Consider the following 20,379-nt stretch of genomic DNA (forward strand, 5'->3'; position numbering starts at 1 on the left):
CCCGGGTGTTGTGGCGGTGAGGCGGTGCAGCGCGGCTGTTCTGACCCGACACTTCTAAACATAAAGGCCGTGGTCATTTTGGCGGCACGGAAAGCCCAATGACGGGTCCGTAAATGTCGACCTATATCTAAGGTTCAATTTCGTCATCGTGCTTGCTGCACTATGCCATTCCGAGACTAGGCAAGATAGCCGCTAAAAGGCTGACGATTTTGGTACGCCAAGGGTTCTGACGATCAAGCACTAGCAGCCGTACGAAATATCCTGTCCCTGAATAAAGAATATTTCGACTGCAAATTCAAATTACATTTCGGACCATCTACGTGAACAATCCCCAAGATCGCGGCGAACCCATGGTCGAGATTGCGTTTTGACTAAATGGGACTAAGAAGTCATTGCCGGTCAATCGCGGTCTAGTGGCACTAAAGCTTGGTTTATACTAAGGGCAATTATACATAAATATTTAACGACCCAACGATGACGTGCCCAAAAGACAAGGGAGAGACTGACGACAAAATATACATGAAAATAGTACAAAATACGTCAACTTTTGGTTTCTGCCAGAACACTTTATAGTGGCGCAGCATGTGCATGTATTTTAAACCATTTCCTGTTGGCCGTGATGGCAGATCACGCGCGGATACATCACACGTCATATCCACAGTCGAACGTCACAGACTAATCCATGAAATATTGTCACATGTCGATCTAAGGCATTAAGAATATGTAGTTTTTTCTGCATATTGCAGATCTGGAGCAATTTAAAGTGGACTTTAGTAATATCTTAGCTACCTCAAACTCAAACTTGTCTTCCCCAGGAAAGTACAGCAACCGCTCCGGCTGCTGTCGGCAGACGCAGAGAAATTGTAAGAGCACACACTCGGTACAAAAGCAAATTCAATAATACAACCAGTAATTTAATTTATACCGAATGTTGTCCTTCGTATATCGTCAAACAAAAACATTCGCAAATTATCTACACTTACTTGGTCAGACTTCTAAATCATCTAGAGCTTGTTCTCAAGCTGGCGCGATTCCTTAAGCGCTATCATTTTGCTAATGACATCTTCAAGAGCAACCATCTCACCCTTGCTCTGCGAAGACAGGTCGTCACGGTTACGGACATTAACAGCCTTGGCATTCAACTCTTGCTCTCCCACAATGAGAATGAAGTTGTACTGCTGGAGCTGGCCGTTACGGACTTTCTTCATGAGCGTGTTTCCGCCAAGATCCGAGTCAGCGTACATGCCGGCGTCGAAAATAGCCTTGCGGACTTCCTCAGCGTAGTCATTGTACTTCACGCCGACAGGAATAACGAGAACCTGGCGAGGCGACAACCAGAACGGCCATTTACCGCCAAAGTGCTCCGTAAGAATGGCAGTCATTCGCTCGACACTACCCAGGATGGCCCGGTGAATCATCACCGGTCGAGCATACTGCGACTTTTCACCATCTTTGTCAGTGGCTTCCTCAGAAGTAGCGATATGGTATTCGAGATCAAATCGCTGTGGCAGCTGGTAATCCAGCTGAATGGTGGCACACTGATAATGTCGTCGCAGAGCGTCCGAAATGGTAATATCGATCTTGGGACCGTAGAATGCTCCGTCACCAGGGTTCAGTTCCCATGGAACTCCAAACTTGTCTAATGCGGCACTAAGCTTCTTCTCGGCATCATTCCAGGTCTCGATTTCTCCCAAGAACTTCTCAGGCCGGGTGGAAAGCTCTAACTTGAATGTAAATCCAAAGATTCCATAGATGTGCTTCAGGAAATCAAACACTCCTGTAATCTCGTCCTCAATTTGCTCTTGGGTACAGAAGATATGAGTATCATCCTGCTGGAATCGGCGTACACGAGTGAGGCCGGTCAAAGCACCGGAGTACTCGTTTCTGTGGAGCACGCCAAAATCAGCCATTCTCCATGGCAATTCACGGTATGAGCGTTCGCGCGATTTGAAGATTAAGCAGTGGCTCGGGCAATTCATTGGCTTCAAAGCAAAAGTCTCCTTCTCGACACCAATAGTAAACATGTCATCTTTGTAGTGCTGCCAGTGACCAGACATCTCCCAGAGCTTGGAATTGAACATATTCGGCGTAATAACCTCCTCGTAACCTCGCTTACGATATTCGGACCGTATGAGCTCAAGAAGACTGTTGTAGATACGGGTGCCGTGAGGAAGCCAGAAGCAGCTACCGGGTGACAACTCATTGAAGAAAAATAAGTCTTGCTCACGACCAATTTTCCGGTGGTCTCTCTTGGCAGCCTCTTCCAAGAATTTCAGGTACTCTGTCATCTGCTTAGGATCAGGGAAACTGACACCATAAATTCTCTGCAATGAATCGTTCGCGGCATCACCCAAAAAGTATGAAGCAGAATTCTTCAGGATCTTAAACGCTTTGACACGGCCAGTGTTGGGAACATGTGGGCCGATACATAAGTCAATTAGTGGACCGCATCGATAGACAGTCGTGGATGTTCCGTCCGGGATTTTCGAACCGATGATGGTCTGTTTGTATTTATTGTGGCTAAACATCTTCAACAAGTTCTCCTTGGAGACAACTAGACGCTGAAATGGTTGGCGCTCCTTGATGGCGCTCTTAGCAATAGTTTCGAGAGCCGAGAAATCTGCCTGCGACACTGCTCGACCATCATCAATAGACATCTCGTAGAAAAAGCCATCCTCAGTAGGTGGACCCACGCAAAGATGGCAGCCGTAATGTCTCTCAGAGGCTTCACCGAGAATGTGAGCACTGGAATGCCAGAAAACGCGTTTGCCTATGATTTAGTAAGCATGACTCAATTTCTGTACAGGCTGTACATCAAAATCAAAACACACCTTCTGGCGTATCGAAATCAAAAAACTCCACGCTGCTGTCCACTTCAAACGGCCGCTCCAAATCCCACAAGATATTGTTGACCTTGGAAATAATAACCCGGTCTGAAAGAGACTTGCTAATCTCGCGCGCAATGGCCATAGGAGTGGTTTCCCATGCAGTTCCAATCTTCGTGGACCCGTCCTTCAGAGTGATCGTGATTTCAACACGAGGCTTCTCTGTAATATGTTAGATGCTACATCTATGCCACAGTCCCAATAGGCTATATACTTGCAACTTCCTCATCGTATTGGTTCTTCAGCTCCTCGAACATTTGAATACGGTAAGGAATGTATTGAGGAGCAGGCATCATCTATATTCTCTATCAGTACAAATCGTCCAGATCTACGAAGTTCATCACCAATTGAGTAAGTATATACCTCAAGAGGAGAAGACCCCTCAGCAGTACCATCCTTAGCCTTCTTTGTCTTTGGCGCTTTCGGCTTAGTAGGAGCGCGCTCGGCTGGGGCAGTAACAGGCTTCTCAATGGACACATTCGCAAGTTTCGCTGCCACTTCCTTGACCACCTCAGACGCCATTGGATCAGTGCACGGTCAGAACAGAGGAAATGATAATCTAAAACAAAGAGGGCAACCGCCGAAATATAAGAGGCGTTATGAGTAAATTGGAAGGTTGGAAGGATTTGACGTAAATTTCACTCCGAAAATTCACGATGGGTGTATCACAAAATCATAGAGTTGGAGAACCCTAACCTTATGCTCTTAACTGAATCTTTTCGACAGCCATGAGTCATGCAATAGCAGATACCATACTGTATCTCGCTAACTCCGATAGCTGTCGATACTACTTCTGACTTGTGGCATAGTCTAAGCCAGTGCAAGCTTAAGCTAGAGACTACATCAATCCGACATCGAAGTCGACATCAGAGGAAGAAAATATAAGTTAAAATAAATTACAATGGCCGCCCGCAATTGATACGCATTTAAATTTCGTTTTTATCAAAGGAATTGCGGTAGGATAATTTGAAATAAACAGAGCCTCCCAAATCGAAATGAACCTCCTTGAATAGAGCGCTGAGAAAATATTCCATTTTATTCCGAAATTCAATTAACAATTTCCCGCACAAATTCTCAATTCTCAATTTTCATGATAACGTGGGCATCCATCATATCTTCGGAATATGGAGACTCTTACTGATCATAGCGCAACCGCTAATGAAGAAGAGTCCAACCGCAGGATGAACTGCGTACCAAGTATCTCTACCAACAACGCCGTATGGAATATCGTCTACAATCCACTTTCGGTGCACCCAGTATGCCATTAAAAATACGAGACTGAGAGTCGTCGGGATAGGAGTACCTTCAAAATATTTGGACTTTCCGGATTTGTCCTTGGGCAGATTCGCAACTGTAACGTTAAACCGCGCTAACCGACTCAATCCACAAAGAACAAAGTAAACCAGCACGGCATTGTCAATTCCGGTACGGAAACCGATGGAAAACGCACAACATGACGGCGCGACGCCGAAGGAAACGAGATCAGCAAGTGAATCCAGCTCCTGGCCCATAAGTGAGCTTTTCTTCCTCAGACGAGCAACTTTTCCATCCATAAAATCAAAAAATAAGCCGAAAGGTGTGAAGGCAATCGCAAGCCACAGATTGAAGTAGTCATTTGGATCACCAAGACAGTAGCGCAGAGAAGAAAAGATGCTCATGAGACCACATAGACCTTAATTCAAACAACAGTTAGAAATATTTTGCAATGTAAAATTATTATTAACACTATCTCATCAACATACCATTTAGTAGAGTGATAAAATCTGCCATATGCAGCGTTCTAAGCCATTGAGTGTTAGTGAGAGTACTTGACAGAGGCAAACAGCCACGGGGTCTGCTCTAGATCTCTGGGCATACCTTATTAAACTGAGGTGTCTATGATCTGTCGTGAAGGCTAGTAACTGTGCTTCCTCTGAAGTGGACGGCTTTGAGTCTTGAGAACGACACATTAGTATGCTCCATCAAAAATGATCTCATCAGTCATAGTGCTCCGGTTAAAGTAAAACCAATGATGACTCTAATCACCGGCTTACTATCACCTTTGCAGACGATCGTGAGCGACAATAATTAATGGGGACGACTTACTGCCATTAACTTGAACATCAACATCGTTCTGCGGTTTTCGCGGACGGGGCATGTCGTCGGGGTTTTTGGAATAGTTCATGGTAGTAAAAATATTTCCTGACTTAAGCCTCTCGCTATATCCAATAAGTCACGACTTTTATGATCCGACGGAGGAGCAGGCGGCAGCCAGTAAAATGTGATCAAGATATATTTTTGTTAGCTTGGGCCTCGGGATCTCCAAAATCGATGACAGAGTCGTCCGTCTTGATGGATTTCGCATCGATTTCTGAGCCTTCACGTGCAGAGTGCTGTTTTTGGTGCTGCTAATGCATTCGGCGAGGCGAGGCGAGGCGCAGGCCAGTTGCGCTGGAGTGCTGATACGTCGACACGCCTTTCAATACATCAACACAGCCCACATTCACCTTTACTGCCAGCCAGCCAGCGCATAATAATCACAGGCATTCGCCGGCACCTCGCTGATCATCTGCCGACCGAGTCCATGTTGCTAGGCTGCAAGTGACCCATGACCTTTGGTTATCCTATTGTTGTCGTTCAAGCAGTCTGTGGAGGCCTTACAGATCGAACGCTCCGTGTCCGCCTTGTTCAGGTCATTAACTGTACGGTTTTGTGATTCGGTAGAAAATGCACTGCTCTGTTAACCGTTAAGAAATATGCGACATGGCGGTATTAGGGCGACGCTTATGGCATGTTCTTAAAGTAGGATATCTGTGGATTTTGAGTACTTTACGTTAGCAGCTTTCAACTAGCTGCTATTAAGCAGATGCTGTATTCAGAAAGGTCTCGTTGGCCGATGCATGAGGGATGAACTGCTTATGATTCAAGATGTGCCAACTTTACTCTTGCGCGGAAAGCGCATATTTGAATGAAATGGTTGCCTTACTGCGCCTGGACATTCCTATTAGATTTTACTGCATCCACTGCTGGAATTTTTGCTTTTGCGTTCGCAAGACGCTTAATGGATGAAGTACTTATTTCATTGGAAATGAAGTATAAGAGCTTTTTAGTTACTGGGGCAACGCACACATATGCTCTCGTGTGCTCAGTTAGGCATGATATTACATCACTGTACTCGTAGCGTTTATACCTAATTGCATCTACTAAAATTTATCTTGGAACGTAATTGTTATCGCCGTCAACTACAATACTGCCTGTCATAACGCATTTTATTGCACGAGATCGCGGCCATCTCCCAACTAAACTGGAGCACTCGCGTTTCGAGATTTGGAGCATTATATTACAATATTCAGGCGAATTCTATTCGAATTAACCGGCAGATCCACGGAAGGGTATGTGATTCATTTGGGTGCTTCAGGACTTGGGTTCGCATAATTTATGCCTTAAACACGCATAATTATGCGCGCTAACTTTGGTTAATTGGACGCGCGACAAAAAAGGGGAGAAGGACCACGCGTAGATTTTGGTTCCTGAAAATACCAATAGCAAAAGGCTGATATCAAATCGCATAGTAAATTAAAGTTTTCTATGTGTGTTTGCTACTTTGCCCTGGGTTCAGATATTTCATGCACGGGCCTGTTTTAACAGATAGAGTCCCTCTAAAACTCTTTCGAGCTGGTCCCCCATTCCGCTTCCTACCGTGGCATTTGCTGACTCTCAATCGACTCTTCTGAATTCATTCCCAGGCCTTACTTTTCTTATTGTGTCACTCTTTTATTATTACCAACATCCTTCCCAGCTGCTCTGAGAGGAACCAAGGAATCGATCCTCCTTGGTCGTTGGAACCTCCTGTTCGTGTTTCCCAAGAGCTTTCTGAGGGAAGTTTCGCCGCGCTTCCTCGTTGCCACCCAGTCTCGGCAAGTCACGGAAGGGTTAAAACAAATACGCTCGTTTCACGTACATTCGCTTAATCATTTGCATCTACATCAAGATGTTGCGGCAAATAATAACATTGTCACTCGTTCAACAACTTCTGGTGCTGTTGGCGCGTGTGTCTGCTGTGGACGCTGCAAACCTAACGCCAGTTGGATGCTATTCATCCTCAGGCTCATTAGTATTCAACGAAACGTTCAACTATCAAACTCAGAGTTATTGTCAGGGACTTTGCACACCAATGGGTGACTCGGTGCTTGGTTTGACGAACGGCGGAGACTGTTGGTGTGGAAACGCGATTCCGTCCGGTAAAGTCGATTCCAGCTATTGCAACGTCCCTTGTAATGGATACGGCCTGGATGACTGTAAGTGATGAACGTGAACGTCTTTGTTGAGCAGACGATTAGCTTACGCGTGATTAGGTGGCGGATATGGATATTACACCGTATTTCTGACCGGTGTCGGCACCCTGAAGAATCCCAACGCACTTACCAGCTCATCATCTGTAGGCGAATCGGCCACCTCCACCTCCACCTCCAGCTCTACGTCTAGCGTTACGAGCTCGGAGTCTTCTTCATCTAGTGACGTGATGTCTACCCCTGATGGCCAATCCACTACTATCGATAGCTCCTCTTTCACAACATCCACCTCAGGTCAGAGTATCGCCACTGCCACGACGTCTGTCACCACTGGGTTAACAGTTACCACTACTGTCTCAGCAAGCCAATCGTCTACTGGCGGCGCAAATAGCGCGTCCGCAGGTTCTTCGTCCGCAAATTCCGGCAATTCCAGACCTTCCCACGGTATAAGCGGAGGTGGCATAGCTGGTATTGTCATAGGTGTAATTGCCGGCCTGGCAATTATTGCGGCCCTTGTCTTTTTCATTCGGCGTCGACGTCGAAATAACAATGACGACGATTGGTCAGATTACCATGGTGGCAAGGGGAAGTTGCGTGGTCTAAGAGGCCGCTCCTCCAACAACAACCCAATCGTTGCGCCAGCCATGCCGCATGAGAAGTTGTCGTCGAATTCATTCAATTCTGGCCGGGTTGCCATTGTCGACCAGCGACTAAACCCTGTTATGATGGAGAGACGGTTAAGTGACGGCAGCTTGTCTGACGAGCAAGACTACAGCCGGAAAATTCTAAGAGTAGTCAACATGGATTAACTGTACAAGTTCAAACAGTCGCATCCGTATCAATCGCGAGGTAAGGGTTTAGAATGAACTAAGGTTTTTTTTTTTGGGTAAATGCTTTGGGCATCTATTTGTGAAGGGTATGGTAAATTTAATTGATCATATCTATTGTTTGCGTATGGAGTTACTGCATATGGATTACTTGTTATCTACTACGCTATTGCCTGTATGTGTCCACATTCTATTTCTTTTTTAAAAAATTCTACTCCGAATGGGTTGTATTGTAGTTATTAAATATGTACAGTTACTCAAGCATAACACGAACTTGTTCACTGATTATATAATGCACTTATGATTTATTAGATATGTATATGCTATAGATATATGTATACACATCGACGTTACATAAACCTTTTGGTTCCCTGTCCATCCCATCTCCAAAATATGTCCCCAAACGCTATACAAATGCATGATGCGTCGGCTAACGATCTCACAATGCCTATACACGTGTGTACTAACAAAAAGCCTATAGTCCAATCCGCACAATATACGCCATCCAGCTAAATGCAAAACAAAATACTAAACTTTTTCCGCTGCTATGAAAGACTAAAAAGCAAGCATCATACGCTGGAATAATTCGACATTCTATGGCGTCGGATGCTTAGTTCCATTAGGACAGTTGCACTTGCTATCTCGCCTGTCGTCCAGTCGACAATGTTGCAGAGACGATGGCCTCGGAATTTCGATTTTCGCTTCACACGACGGCCTCCTTCGAGCTTGTGCAATGACTTCCAATCAATGAATTTCGCCATTTGCTGGAGTACAGTTTCGTCAGCTGTATGTGGCTGCGTGCATGATATGTACACTTTCAAGCTCGTTCGGACTAAAGAGATAAACTCCGCAAACCATGGCCATTGTGTACTTTGCAGAGACTGTTGCGGATAATGATGATGTAAGAGAGGCGATGTCGATGTCGCAGCACTCTGAACAAAGGTGTCATTCACACTACCTTGAACAAGCGCATCATTCCCACTCTTTGTATCAGCGATTGGCGGCGCAAGCTCAATAGCAAGGCACTTCAGACGAGGCAACATGGGCACATAGCCCTGAAACAACATATCGACATTCCAGTTGCCCAAGACTAATTCCTCCAATGTCTGCGAGTTCTGTTCAAGTAGCATGCGAATAGCATACAAAGTTTCCCAAACTGCTGATTTGCTAAGAATAATATGGCCTGAGCCATTGACCGTCTCATCACTGGCAGGCGGCGCCCGGACGGTTAGTCGTCGAAGCTGTCGGAACATGTATATATCCCCAAACTGGAGTCTCGACAACCGCTCTAATGATAATGACATAATATTCTTCGGCACACTGTATATGAACGCCGATAACTGTGCCGAATCGCCTTGAAAAGCGAGATCTTGTAAACTGGTGAGATGGCGCAGTAGGTTGCGAACTCCACGAAAAGCAGCATCTGGCGGCATGGGAAATTCCGCCATGCCGTCTTCTGTGGATGTAATATCCTCGGGTTGCAAGTCATGGCCGACGACTGTAAGAACTTTGACAAAGCTGGCTAATTGTGGATTCCTAGTACAAGTTAGCTGGGTCGTGTTGGAAAGAACGTCAACAATCTCTTACTCTTTGAACGTCCGCTTCAGTAATGCACCGCTTCCTTTTCTATAGCGTTTAGTTGACGGACTTCCGAAATGTCCTTCATCAGGTGGTAATGCGCCAGTCAAATTATCATCATGTAGCGTGTATGTATCACTGTCGACAGAAAAGTTCTCAAACAAGTCCACGAGTCCATCATCGCTATCCCAAAAGTCTGCATCTTCATCTGACACTGTTCCACAAGGATCTCTAATAGAACCACAGTTCGGAAGAAACAGTTTCAAATGCCGATACATTTCAACAGTCAAGAGACCGTTCAGGTGCTTATTCACAAGCACTGAGCCGTAAAAGTCGCTGCCACGAAACCCGCTGTAGATCTGCAGCAAGATCTCGTTCGGCAGCGATAATAGCGTCGGCATCCTCGATATCTTTTTATAATGTTTTCCGTCCCACGATACTCCGTTTCATATGGTGCTCCAAATGAAGAAAAATAGAAATCCGGAGTCTGGGGCTCGTCCCTTGATCAAAATCTGCTTAATGTTGATGAATCTTACCACATTGCCCCCTGAAATCTTGGGACTTACCCGGGTTCTGAAAATTTCGGCCAAAGATGTTAGTTATCAAACTTTTGTATGCATTTTCTCAAATTCAAAAGTGAATATATATTATTGTCTTTGTTCCGAAATAATTTCGCACGCATTTATTTTTATGATCAGGCGCGTGCGTGCTTCAAGATCCGTTGATCATTTAGTAAATAATTGTTATCTGTACTCTCGACAAGCAGGAGTTCACTTCGCACACGTATTGACAGCATTCGACCGACAACCAGAATTAATTGCTAGTATCAGCATGGAGAAGCCTGACGGATCTAAATACATCCTCCTTACGGAGGGCCGAGCGACGGTTCTATATGAAAACGAGAATCAAGTATTTTATAATCCAGTTCAGCAATTCAATCGCGACCTCAGCACATGTGCAATACGGGGTTGGTCGGAAGAGTATGCGGAGCAGAAAACCGCTGCGAAGAGAAATCAGCGGAAAAAGCGCAAGTTACGGAATGACATGCAGAAGATGTCTGCCAAAGAAAATCTGAAGACTGAGGAGGAATTGAAGGCCGGTGAAGAAGTAGCTCCCACAAATATAATGGAGGTGCATGTGCCTGATCCAACGACCGACGAAGCCAACACAGAGGCGGGCGAGAATGATACTCAAGCAGCACATGGTGAGCGGAAAAAGGCACCGTTCATTACAATATTGGAGGCGTTGTCTGCAACTGGTCTTCGTGCCATCCGATATGGTCTCGAAATTCCGCTCATCAAGACCGTTCTCGCAAACGACTTCTCACCATCGGCCGTCAAAGCAATTGAAAGAAATGTCGCGTACAATGACGGTGCTCCTGGTGTTGTGGCTGCTTCACATGGAGATGCCAATGCGGTTATGTACTCGCACAAGACCAAGCCATTTCACGTTATCGATTTGGACCCATACGGCACCGCGGCGCCATTCCTCGATGCAGCTGTACAGGCAGTTTGTGATGGAGGGCTGTTGCTCATTACGTGCACTGATTTGTCCATTTTGGCTGGCACAGGCTATCCTGAGAAATGTTTCACGAATTATGGTGGCATGACTTGCCGGACGGAGTTTTCTCACGAATCTGCACTCCGGTTAGTATTGAGCTCCATTGCGTCAGCTGCTGCACGCTATGGAAAGGCTATTGAGCCGTTACTCAGTCTATCGATTGACTTCTATGTCCGAGTGTTTGTCCGTGTCAGAAACTCGCCGATCCAAGGGAAGTTGCTGGCTAGGTAAGAACACAATATTACGATGTGCCTGAAAGCTAACTTCGATATAGTAAAACTATGTTGACATACACTTGTAGTGGCTGCGGATCAACATCATGTCAGCCACTAGGTCGAGTCTCGATCAACGAGGATGGAAGCCAGAAACATTCCTTTGCACAAGGACCACCAGTCTCGTCTCACTGTGAGCATTGCGGATTTGTTCATCATGTATGTCGCGCGTAGTAATTTAATATATCTATGAGTCTAATAGGCTACGATGTAGCTCGGTGGACCGATGTGGGCTGGACCTCTACACAATAAAGACTTTATTGATCGTATCCAGAAAATTACTGAGACACTAAATCCAGAGATTTACAAGACAATTCCACGAATCAAAGGTATGCTGACGCTTGCGAAAGAAGAGCTTGACGATCCGTTTTATTTCACTGCTGCCCACGTCTCGTCCACGATGCGTTGCTCATGTCCTCCAATGACAACCATGACATCTGCTCTATTGAATGCGGGGTACAAAGTGTCTCCTACACACGCTGTTCCTGGTGCCATCAAGACTAATGCTAACTGGGGGGTTATATGGGACATTTTGCGGGAATGGATCAAAATGAATCCTGTGAAGGAGAGCAATATCAAGGAACACTCCCCAACAAAGAAACTGCTGGAAAGGCGAGAGCCAAGGTAGGCACTTATGCAGAATTTATGGAGATATCGTCGATTACTAACGGCATATTTTGAATAATATAGCTTTGCAGTCGACTTCACCATGCATCCTGAAGCGAATCCACCGTCTCGTAGAATTAAGATCGCTCGATATCCTCTGAATCCACCAAACTGGGGCCCGAAGGCACGGGCCAAGGGCGACAAACCATTCAACAACCACAAGGTACAAGGACCAGGTTCTGAACCTGTTCCAGACGCTCCAAACAAACGGGAAATTGGAGATGAGAATGAAGAGGTTGATACGAAGAAACAAAAAAGAACATAAACAAGTCAACTTTTGTATGCTCTATGTTATTGCATGTGTAAAATAATCAATACAGCAGAAAATTGTACTATAATGCAAGGTAACTATCATCCTGTGATGCCCATTAATCTAATCTCAAAAACTTAACAACACCATTGCAATATCCAACCAAGTCATCTAATCTCTTCTTTTCCTTTTTATCAACTTCCTGCCATCTAGTCAAGGCGTCGTTAAGGTCAGTAACGTCGCGATTCTCGACAATGAGGTCGCCATGGATCTTCAAAAACAATGACATCCAAGCTTGAACCAATTCATAATCACGCTTCATTTCCATGTGGGCCGTCAATGCGGAAACAAAGCATGCAAACTGATTGATTTCCAACGCGTCTAATGACCGAAATTCCAAATCTGTAGCCGATGGAGAGAGCGTCTTTAAATACGAGACGAACGCGGTATCTGAGTTATAATTATTTTCAGATCTACCAAGAGCAGATTCAATATAACTTACAATCGTCAATTGCATTGCCCTCGATCAATTTCCGTCTAAATTCGGTCATCTTAGATGAACCGCTTTTCATACGCGCTTTCCCAGGCGCGTCCTCCCTCTTCTCAGCAGGCTGAGCACCTGTCAGAGTCAAAAAGAATGGGGCTTGTTCCGGTGCCTTAGGTGCCTCCTTCGGCTTGTTCCGTTGCTTGATGATGTCCAAGTTTACCAATGTCATATACCTATTCCTAGGGGCTAGACTAAGCGTTAACAGCTTCTGATTGAGCTGCTCGGGTGATACGTAGTTTCCTGAATCACCAACATCTCCATCCTCAGCATCACTGCTGTCAGAATTGAGGGCACCTTCCAATAAACCACCTGCTCCTTCACCTGAAATCGTGGGCATAGCAACCCGTGCAAGTTCTTGATCTGTAATTTGGCGGAAAGCAATTTGCTTAAACATCGTTCGGTTTGTCCACAAGTTTATGCCGACACCTTCCTCATGAGCTGTGGCAAGCCATTCTCCATTCCCTGACAGTCGTAGTGCGGTCACGATTGAGTCAACTTTGACTGCATCAATGCATGTTCCTGTTGGTAAATCCCAAGTACGAATCGTACTGTCCCGACTGGCCGACACGATCCATCGTCCGTCAGCAGAAAAATCAAATGCAGTAATCGCCTTAGAATGGCCCTTCAGTTCACGAACGACCCGCATTGTGGTGACGTCAATGATAAAAACCTGGCAATTCTCCATGGCTACGGCGAGCATATCAGTCGATCTATGCAGTAGCAATGACGTTGCGGGGCTCGGTAAATGAAGCTTGAAATTCAAAACCGTGGTCTTGAAATCATGGAAATGAAGCTCGCTATCAAGACCGCAAGAAATCACAGTCCTATTGAGACTATCTAGAGCCACGCCCGTCACCGCTCTTTTGTGTGACCTGAACCTTTTCCGGTGTATACCACTCTGGAGATTGTAAGCATCGATAGAGCCATGAGCAGATCCAACAAGTCCAAAGTTGCCACAGAATGAAATCCCAACTGATCTCACTACCCCCTTGTCTGATGTCTTCAGTTGCCACCGGCCCACAATGCCCCGTTGGACGTCCCACGTTCGAGCGAAAGATTGATCTTTATGGGCGGTAATAATGTTTTCCCAATCACCTTGCTTATTCTTTTCGTACGCCATGGCTGTAATTTGAGGAAATTTCTCCCGTAGCGAGCTAGTCAATCCTGCCTTGCGAGAATTGGCACTGCCCTTCTCACGCTGTGACAATTCGTGGCTCTGGGCATCCTTTCTGAGTGAAAACGTCCACAGTGATCGATCAAGAGATGCTGATAATAGAAAGTGTCCGGACTCCTCAGTGAAGAATAAGCACGTGGATGGTTGAGAATGTCCACCTCGAGATCTAAGGTGACGAGGAGGAGAAATGACGAGAGTCGTTGAAGTGCTTATCTCCGGATCAAACACATATTCCTATCTTCATTAGTAAGAAGTTCACGTGCTGTTTAGCAAGGCCGTTACATACCTTGAGCGAGTTGTCGCCACCAGAAGTCACAAAAACCGGCTGTCCATTGAGGAATGATACGCACGAGATTCCGCCATGGGCTGCAGAATGAACATCTCGGAGAATGTGCACTCGTCGTTTTCGGTTCAAATCATAAAAATATAGGTCGCCATCGGCAGTACCCGCAGCCAAGTGCGCATTTCCATCTGTTCGGAACGAAATCGATGTAACTTTTTGTCGACAGCTAAGCTCACACAGCACTTTGTCATATCTGAGGTCGTAAGCCTGAATCTTTCCGTCACTAAAGGCAAGACCTAGAGTGTCCAACACAGGCGCCACGTCGATATCGGTCAGTAGAGTCTCAAAAGGCTTGCTCTGGAAGACCAGATTGCCGGTTCTGATATTGAAGAGAAGAACGTAAGACGTTGTAGCAACTACAATCTTGTTGAGATAAGTGTGAGGATGAACTAGTTTGACGATATCGCCAGCGCCGGGAGGTAAAGTTATCGACGTGTAAACCTCCGGAGGAACAGATTTATCCGGGGAATTAAAGCGGAAAACATACACAACCTCGTTAGTGCTAGTACACACATAATCCCCGAAGATTAACAGTTTCTTCAATGGGGAGTTAGAACCAGACTCCACTGAATATTCTAGCCGTCCACGTCGGAACACTCCCACTGTCGAACCCCAGATCGCGTAAACGAAGTGGAAGTGAGTTGAAACGGCACTGATCGGAGCACTAGTTTGTGGGGTCGAAACAAAGATCAAGTGTAGTGTGCCAGCCTGTTATCATTAGCCAAAAATTAGAGGAATTGCCAATGGCTACTCACATCGTATATCTGGAATGAGTTTCCCACAACCGTCGTAATGATAAATGTTTGACCCAATGTCGAAATCGAGAAAGGTACTTTGTTAGTAACATATCCAAGACTCTAACACAACACTTCATTAGCAAGTGCATATTGACAAAATCTGAATATTGGGCAGCTTCATATGACATACCCTGAATGGAGAGAAAATCCTTGATGCCTGCCTCCGAGCCGATCGCGCTTTATGCTCCACCAAATCAGAAGCTACCTTGCGACGCTTTACAGCATCTGTATCCAAGGTAACTGATACAGAAGGCATTCTTGATAAGAATCTAAAGTCCTGATCCAGTCGTAACCAATGAATCAAGATTGAGAAGTATATCCTTCGACATATTATTCTACAGTCCCGACAAAAAATATTCAGGGGCCGGGTAACTCTCTTCTCCCAATTAGCACCCAGCAGTTTTGGCAATTACGGCCGCAACCGCGGATGAGGCCGACGCTTGGAACATTTGGACATTGCCCGGATTGTAACACTTCAGGTTACCATGTACAATTGCCTGGCGGAAAATTAATAGACAGAATACACGCAATTGGAAAACATCATTTTACAATTTAAACAATCGGAAATGAAAAGAAAGCCGTCGTAGGCCAGGAGCCGTAAGCCAGGACATCTAAGTCTGTATATGCAGGGACTTGGGACACTCTCGGGCAAGGACAAAAATAATTCTTTCATCCGCCTTAGTAGAGTGCCGGCAAATCCCCGGAAACTTAAGGCGGCGCAATCAGCAAACCAAACATTTTTCATTCCTGCAACTCCCTGACTGATTGCGCTCATTATCTCCGTTTTACTCTTCGTCTATCGTAAAGCCGACCAATGGCGTCAGTAATCCCCAGCTCGCCTGGCTTGACGCCGTCGTCGTCCAAGTCGTCGCGCTCATCGTCGCCATCTTCTGAACGGAGCGGAATGTCGTGCGCCAGTCCAACACGCTCAACAGCCGGCATCGGCCTCACTCTCACAAAGACGATATCAAGAGACTCGAGCTCCGGGTTGATCTCGCTGCCCCCGAATCGCATGGGTCCAACTCTGCTCCAGGGTCCACGAACCTCACAGATTGAAAAATATGGCACAATAGGTGTATGCGCTATGGACGCGAAGGCGCGCAGCAAGCCGTGCCGACAGATCTTGAACCGACTCATTGCCAATGGACAATTCGAGACTGTGATCTTTGGAGACAAAGTCATCTTGGATGAAGGTACTTTTGCCGAAAGTCGCTGTGTGCTTCCCAACTAATCCCTATTCTGAAGATATTGAGAATTGGCCGACATGTGACTATTTGATCTCCTTCTTCTCAAATGGATTCCCACTCGATAAAGCAATTGCATACGTGAATCTTCGAAAGCCGTACCTAGTCAACGACCTTGCGTCTCAGAAGCTCCTTTGGGATCGCCGACTCGTCCTAGCTGTTCTGGACAGTATCAGCGTTCCAACGCCGGCGCGGCTCGAGATTTCTCGTGACGGTGGACCAAAAGTGGACTCAGTGCTTAAGAAACGATTGGCAGAGACTGGTGTCACGATCAAGGAGGGGCCTGAACCAAAGTGGGAATTATTAGATCCGGATACATTGGCAGTCGACGGCAAGATTCTCAAGAAACCGTACGTCGAAAAACCGACGAATGGCGAAGATCACAATATCTACATTTACTATCATTCCAGCCAGGGTGGTGGTGGCCGGAAGTTATTTCGCAAGGTCGGCAACAAATCCTCCGAATTTGAGTCTACACTCTGCTACCCTCGCACATCTGGAAGTTTCGTTTACGAGCAGTTCATGGACACCGATAATTACGAGGACGTCAAAGCTTACACAGTTGGCCCTAACTACTGCCACGCTGAAACTCGGAAGTCGCCAGTTGTCGATGGTCTAGTTCGACGGAATACGTTCGGCAAAGAAATTCGATTCGTCACCAAACTTACTCCCGAGGAAATCAGAATGGCAAAAACAATTTCAATTGCATTTCATCAGGCTATTTGCGGGTTTGATCTGCTGCGCGTGAACGGGAAGTCTTACATTATCGACGTCAACGGCTTCTCATTTGTCAAAGAAAACAACGAGTACTACGACAACTGTGCAAAAGTCCTTCGAAGTATGTTCACCGCAGTTAGAGACAGTCAGAAGCGATTACCGGCCTCGTTGAGCGTTCCTAAGCCGCCAGCACAGAAGCAGCAGAGTTGGATGTTAAAGGGTATCGTTCACATTGTTCGACATGCAGATCGAACGCCTAAGCAGAAAATTAAGTTTTCATTCTATTCCCCTATTTTCATTGCCTTGCTTAAAAGCCACAAGGAAGAGGTCATTATCCGTGGAAGAGAACCTCTGCAGGAAGTTTTGGATGCCACGAGATTAGCTGAGAAGGAGAAAGTCGAAGACATGGGCAAGCTTGCTCAACTGGCCCACGCGCTCGAAAGAAAAATGGATTTCGCTGGAACAAAGGTGCAAATCAAGCCTGTTCTGAATGATAATACGGAAGTGGAGAAAGTCCAGCTTATTATAAAGTGGGGTGGTGAGCCTACACACTCTGCGCGTTACCAGTCCAGTGATTTGGGCGACCAAATGCGGAAAGATATATTACTTATGAACAAACGCGTTTTAGACGACGTGATGGTGTTCACTAGCTCTGAGCGTCGTGTTGCTACCAGTGCACAGATCTGGGCCACGTCTTTTCTTGACAAAAAAGAGATTGATCCGGATTTTCTAATTGTCAGGAAAGACTTATTGGATGATAGCAATGCGGCTAAGGATTTAATGGACAAGGTGAAGAAGAAAATCAAGCCGCTTCTTCGTAAAGGTCTCAAGCCGCCTCCTCAATTCACGTGGCCCGAGAAAATGCCTGAGCCGAGCGTCGTGATCCAGAGCGTGGTCGAACTGATGAACTTTCACCATGAGGTAATGGAAGCGAATTTCAAGTACCGAGATGTAAACGCTTTTCAATCCCGATGGTGCTGCGGCGAGGATCCGTTGTTGTTCAAAGAGCGTTGGGATAAGCTTTTTGCTGAGTTTATTAGCGTGGACAAAGTAGATCCGTCCAAGATCTCTGAGCTGTACGACACAATGAAGTACGACGCTCTTCACAACAGACAGTTTTTGGAGAACATATTCTTGCCGTACGAGCCAAAGGATGTCAGTGTAGCGGCAATGAACGCTTCTGTGAAGTCTAATTCAAGCAGTGTGAAATCATCTCCTTTACACACGGCTGACGAGTTTCCTCGGAAGCAATCCACAAGTAACTCTACGTCCGACAGATTCCAGGACGAGAGGTTCAGCAAGCTGAGAGAGCTTTATAGACTCGCTAAAGTTTTATTTGAGTATGTTACTGTTTGCGTCCTGACTTTGATTGGCTTGCGTTAACAGTAGGTTAGCTACATTTGTCCTCAGGAATATGGAATTGAAGATGACGAGAAACTTGACATTGGCTTATTGACGAGTTTGCCGCTTGTTAAGCAAATTCTTAATGATCTCGACCACATGAAGGAAACCGACACTGGAGCGTGCTGCGCCTATTTCACCAAAGGTATAATTTATCATTTTACGTTTTCTATTTCCGGCGACATTGGTTAACAAATGTAGAGTCGCACATATATACACTCTTAAACGTGATCTACGGCTGCGGCATCCCGACGAAGATGTTACGGAACGCGATACCGGAGCTCGACTATCTGACACAAATCTGTTTTGAGCTGTTTGAATCCGCAGAAACGCAAACCACACAGAAAAAGTACTCCGTCCGCCTGAGCATATCTTCCGGGTGCCACTGCTCCGACCCACTTGACATCCACCTCGATTCAAAACACTGCATATCCTGTATCCCGCGGCGTTCGTTGACGAGTCATTTGGACATGGACGAGGTCAGTCGGATGTTTCGAGACAACTTCTCACGGGTGTGCTTGCCGAAACGGTTTATTCCTGTCAATATATCGTCCAAGTCGGTGTCCCCGGTTGAGAATTCGCCGACGCCACATAGTGATGCGAGGGCTCTGTTGCCGGAGGAGGTGTCGAAATCATTGGCTAAGGTGGATGCTGATACGGAAACCTCATCTGATGAAGGGGTTATATTAGATGGATAACTTATTAGATCTCTGGTAGCTGTCTCGCAATGTTAAGAAAGGGGAATAGAATGGATGATTCGATTTAACTAATGATACAAATATCTGTTCCATCCAAAACACCGCGGCAACAATCCTAGTCACTAGTCTGAGCCAGAACAAGTCAAAGTCTTTCAAAAAAATAACTCCAGCGAGATCCATAATAATGCAAAGGATACGATCTAATCCAACAAGGCGAAAGCTGGTGCGTACTGCGCCGGGCCTTCTCGACTTGCGTCTGGTTGGAGTTGTAGTGCCATCAGATGAGGCCCCGCATAAGGAGACGTGAAACGCTGGGCAAGGTCGGGATCAAAGCCAAACCTTTTGTAGTACGTAGGATCGCCCAACACGAAGACAATTGCCCATCCCTCCTGCTTTGATAGGTTCAGACCTTTTCGAATGAGAGCGGCCGCAACTCCTTTTTGCCGGTGTGACGCGAGAACACAAACAGGTCCCAAGCCAAGGGAGCGAGTTGGGGATTCCATGCGCGAAAACACGACATGACCAACAATAGTACCGTTTTCTACGGCAACAAGTGACAGGACAATACTGCCATCTGCCCTGAGCCGGTCCACCAAGGCAGCTTCAGCTTTCGTAGGGAACGCCGCCTCTTCCACTTCACGAACGTCAGCTATATCGGCTTCGACTTCAATCCGTATTTCCATTTATCGTTTCTGTCGCGTCCGAATCTTGGTTTCTTCAATTACACACTCGTCGGAACTTAGTGTTCTTCTGGTCTGGTGAGAGTATGGATACCACACGCGGATTATTGGTTTGCATGGAGCGAAATATAATCGCTTCCAATTGTAATGTGCTCGGGTCAGGGTGGCTGACTCCCGGACCGTTCATATTTGGCATCTGATCAATACGAAAATCATATTTGTTAGCTGAGGTCGCCGCCTTTCTCTTCGGAGAGTTTTAATGTGGCGGCAACTGCCAACGGCAATCTTCCTCTAATTATATCTCCAAATCACTTTCTTCTGTCTGGTTTCCCTTCTGTCCCTTACGAGCGAACCGAACGATTTACGAACGTGACACCTGGCGCCCGGCCCCATGTTTTATCCTCCTTGTAATTACATCATTTCTTTATAAACCATTACTGCTACTTCTGTAAAAAGGGGTATGGCATCC

At 46.0% G+C, this 20,379-nt stretch overlaps 8 protein-coding genes across 8 annotated transcripts; 3 read left to right on the forward strand and 5 right to left on the reverse strand.

The window, feature by feature from the left end:
- Positions 1-757: 757 nt before the first annotated feature.
- On the reverse strand, positions 758-3,516 carry V1513DRAFT_444284 (uncharacterized protein). The gene is made up of 4 exons (XM_066897938.1): positions 3,249-3,516; positions 3,100-3,181; positions 2,832-3,047; positions 758-2,770 (listed from the first exon to the last, which is right to left on the reverse strand). Exons 1-4 carry the CDS (start codon positions 3,405-3,407, stop codon positions 1,005-1,007), a joined length of 2,223 nt encoding a protein of 740 aa, XP_066753765.1. The 5' UTR covers positions 3,408-3,516; the 3' UTR covers positions 758-1,004.
- A 187-nt stretch (positions 3,517-3,703) lies between these two features.
- Positions 3,704-5,440, reverse strand: V1513DRAFT_57145 (uncharacterized protein). The gene is made up of 4 exons (XM_066900551.1): positions 4,971-5,440; positions 4,743-4,818; positions 4,628-4,665; positions 3,704-4,557 (listed from the first exon to the last, which is right to left on the reverse strand). Exons 1-4 carry the CDS (start codon positions 5,047-5,049, stop codon positions 3,995-3,997), a joined length of 756 nt encoding a protein of 251 aa, XP_066753766.1. The 5' UTR covers positions 5,050-5,440; the 3' UTR covers positions 3,704-3,994.
- A 1,010-nt stretch (positions 5,441-6,450) lies between these two features.
- On the forward strand, positions 6,451-8,141 carry V1513DRAFT_57229 (uncharacterized protein). Its single transcript, XM_066900552.1, has 2 exons — positions 6,451-7,162; positions 7,220-8,141. Exons 1-2 carry the CDS (start codon positions 6,856-6,858, stop codon positions 7,963-7,965), a joined length of 1,053 nt encoding a protein of 350 aa, XP_066753767.1. The 5' UTR covers positions 6,451-6,855; the 3' UTR covers positions 7,966-8,141.
- A 119-nt stretch (positions 8,142-8,260) lies between these two features.
- Positions 8,261-10,279, reverse strand: V1513DRAFT_444291 (uncharacterized protein). The gene is made up of 2 exons (XM_066897939.1): positions 9,571-10,279; positions 8,261-9,519 (listed from the first exon to the last, which is right to left on the reverse strand). Exons 1-2 carry the CDS (start codon positions 9,960-9,962, stop codon positions 8,553-8,555), a joined length of 1,359 nt encoding a protein of 452 aa, XP_066753768.1. The 5' UTR covers positions 9,963-10,279; the 3' UTR covers positions 8,261-8,552.
- A 113-nt stretch (positions 10,280-10,392) lies between these two features.
- V1513DRAFT_378944 (N2,N2-dimethylguanosine tRNA methyltransferase-domain-containing protein) lies at positions 10,393-12,324 on the forward strand (the record flags this gene model as incomplete). Its single annotated transcript, XM_066895002.1, has 4 exons — positions 10,393-11,348; positions 11,396-11,552; positions 11,608-12,017; positions 12,084-12,324. The coding sequence occupies 4 exons, from the start codon at positions 10,393-10,395 to the stop codon at positions 12,322-12,324; spliced, it is 1,764 nt and encodes a 587-aa protein (XP_066753769.1).
- Positions 12,325-12,329: 5 nt separating this feature from the next.
- Positions 12,330-15,494, reverse strand: V1513DRAFT_414427 (Utp21 specific WD40 associated putative domain-containing protein). Its single transcript, XM_066895790.1, has 5 exons — positions 15,301-15,494; positions 15,129-15,230; positions 14,317-15,081; positions 12,812-14,264; positions 12,330-12,759 (listed from the first exon to the last, which is right to left on the reverse strand). The coding sequence occupies exons 1-5, from the start codon at positions 15,424-15,426 to the stop codon at positions 12,428-12,430; spliced, it is 2,778 nt and encodes a 925-aa protein (XP_066753770.1). The 5' UTR covers positions 15,427-15,494; the 3' UTR covers positions 12,330-12,427.
- Positions 15,495-16,182: 688 nt separating this feature from the next.
- On the forward strand, positions 16,183-19,230 carry V1513DRAFT_458426 (histidine phosphatase superfamily-domain-containing protein; the record flags this gene model as incomplete). Its single annotated transcript, XM_066899694.1, has 4 exons — positions 16,183-16,363; positions 16,416-18,471; positions 18,526-18,677; positions 18,734-19,230. 4 exons carry the CDS (start codon positions 16,183-16,185, stop codon positions 19,228-19,230), a joined length of 2,886 nt encoding a protein of 961 aa, XP_066753771.1.
- On the reverse strand, positions 19,038-20,162 carry V1513DRAFT_57352 (acyl-CoA N-acyltransferase). Its single transcript, XM_066900553.1, has one exon. The coding sequence runs from the start codon at positions 19,911-19,913 to the stop codon at positions 19,431-19,433; it is 483 nt and encodes a 160-aa protein (XP_066753772.1). The 5' UTR covers positions 19,914-20,162; the 3' UTR covers positions 19,038-19,430.
- Between the last annotated feature and the right edge of the window lie 217 nt (positions 20,163-20,379).

This window comes from Lipomyces chichibuensis, assembly GCF_038497645.1.
Source record: "Lipomyces chichibuensis strain CBS 12929 unplaced genomic scaffold V1513scaffold_14, whole genome shotgun sequence".
Taxonomy (NCBI): domain Eukaryota; kingdom Fungi; phylum Ascomycota; class Lipomycetes; order Lipomycetales; family Lipomycetaceae; genus Lipomyces; species Lipomyces chichibuensis.

What these genes read in the sequence shown, in the direction of transcription:
- V1513DRAFT_444284 (XM_066897938.1), bottom strand. Translation starts at nt 3,407, where the DNA reads ATGGCGTCTGAGGTGGTCAAGGAAGTGGCAGCGAAACTTGCGAATGTG. An exon ending in AGGGGTCTTCTCCTCTTGAG is followed by an intron (nt 3,182 to 3,248) that starts GTATATACTTAC and finishes TAGAGAATATAG; the next exon opens with ATGATGCCTGCTCCTCAATA. An exon ending in ATACGATGAGGAAGTTGCAA is followed by an intron (nt 3,048 to 3,099) that starts GTATATAGCCTA and finishes AACATATTACAG; the next exon opens with AGAAGCCTCGTGTTGAAATC.
- V1513DRAFT_57145 (XM_066900551.1), bottom strand. Translation starts at nt 5,049, where the DNA reads ATGAACTATTCCAAAAACCCCGACGACATGCCCCGTCCGCGAAAACCG. An exon ending in AGACACCTCAGTTTAATAAG is followed by an intron (nt 4,666 to 4,742) that starts GTATGCCCAGAG and finishes TCAATGGCTTAG; the next exon opens with AACGCTGCATATGGCAGATT. An exon ending in TTTTATCACTCTACTAAATG is followed by an intron (nt 4,558 to 4,627) that starts GTATGTTGATGA and finishes GTTTGAATTAAG; the next exon opens with GTCTATGTGGTCTCATGAGC.
- V1513DRAFT_57229 (XM_066900552.1), top strand. Translation starts at nt 6,856, where the DNA reads ATGTTGCGGCAAATAATAACATTGTCACTCGTTCAACAACTTCTGGTG. An exon ending in TGGATACGGCCTGGATGACT is followed by an intron (nt 7,163 to 7,219) that starts GTAAGTGATGAA and finishes ACGCGTGATTAG; the next exon opens with GTGGCGGATATGGATATTAC.
- V1513DRAFT_444291 (XM_066897939.1), bottom strand. Translation starts at nt 9,962, where the DNA reads ATGCCGACGCTATTATCGCTGCCGAACGAGATCTTGCTGCAGATCTAC. An exon ending in CTGAAGCGGACGTTCAAAGA is followed by an intron (nt 9,520 to 9,570) that starts GTAAGAGATTGT and finishes AACTTGTACTAG; the next exon opens with GAATCCACAATTAGCCAGCT.
- V1513DRAFT_414427 (XM_066895790.1), bottom strand. Translation starts at nt 15,426, where the DNA reads ATGCCTTCTGTATCAGTTACCTTGGATACAGATGCTGTAAAGCGTCGC. An exon ending in GTGGCGACAACTCGCTCAAG is followed by an intron (nt 14,265 to 14,316) that starts GTATGTAACGGC and finishes TAATGAAGATAG; the next exon opens with GAATATGTGTTTGATCCGGA. An exon ending in GGGCAATGCAATTGACGATT is followed by an intron (nt 12,760 to 12,811) that starts GTAAGTTATATT and finishes ATTATAACTCAG; the next exon opens with ATACCGCGTTCGTCTCGTAT.
- V1513DRAFT_57352 (XM_066900553.1), bottom strand. Translation starts at nt 19,913, where the DNA reads ATGGAAATACGGATTGAAGTCGAAGCCGATATAGCTGACGTTCGTGAA.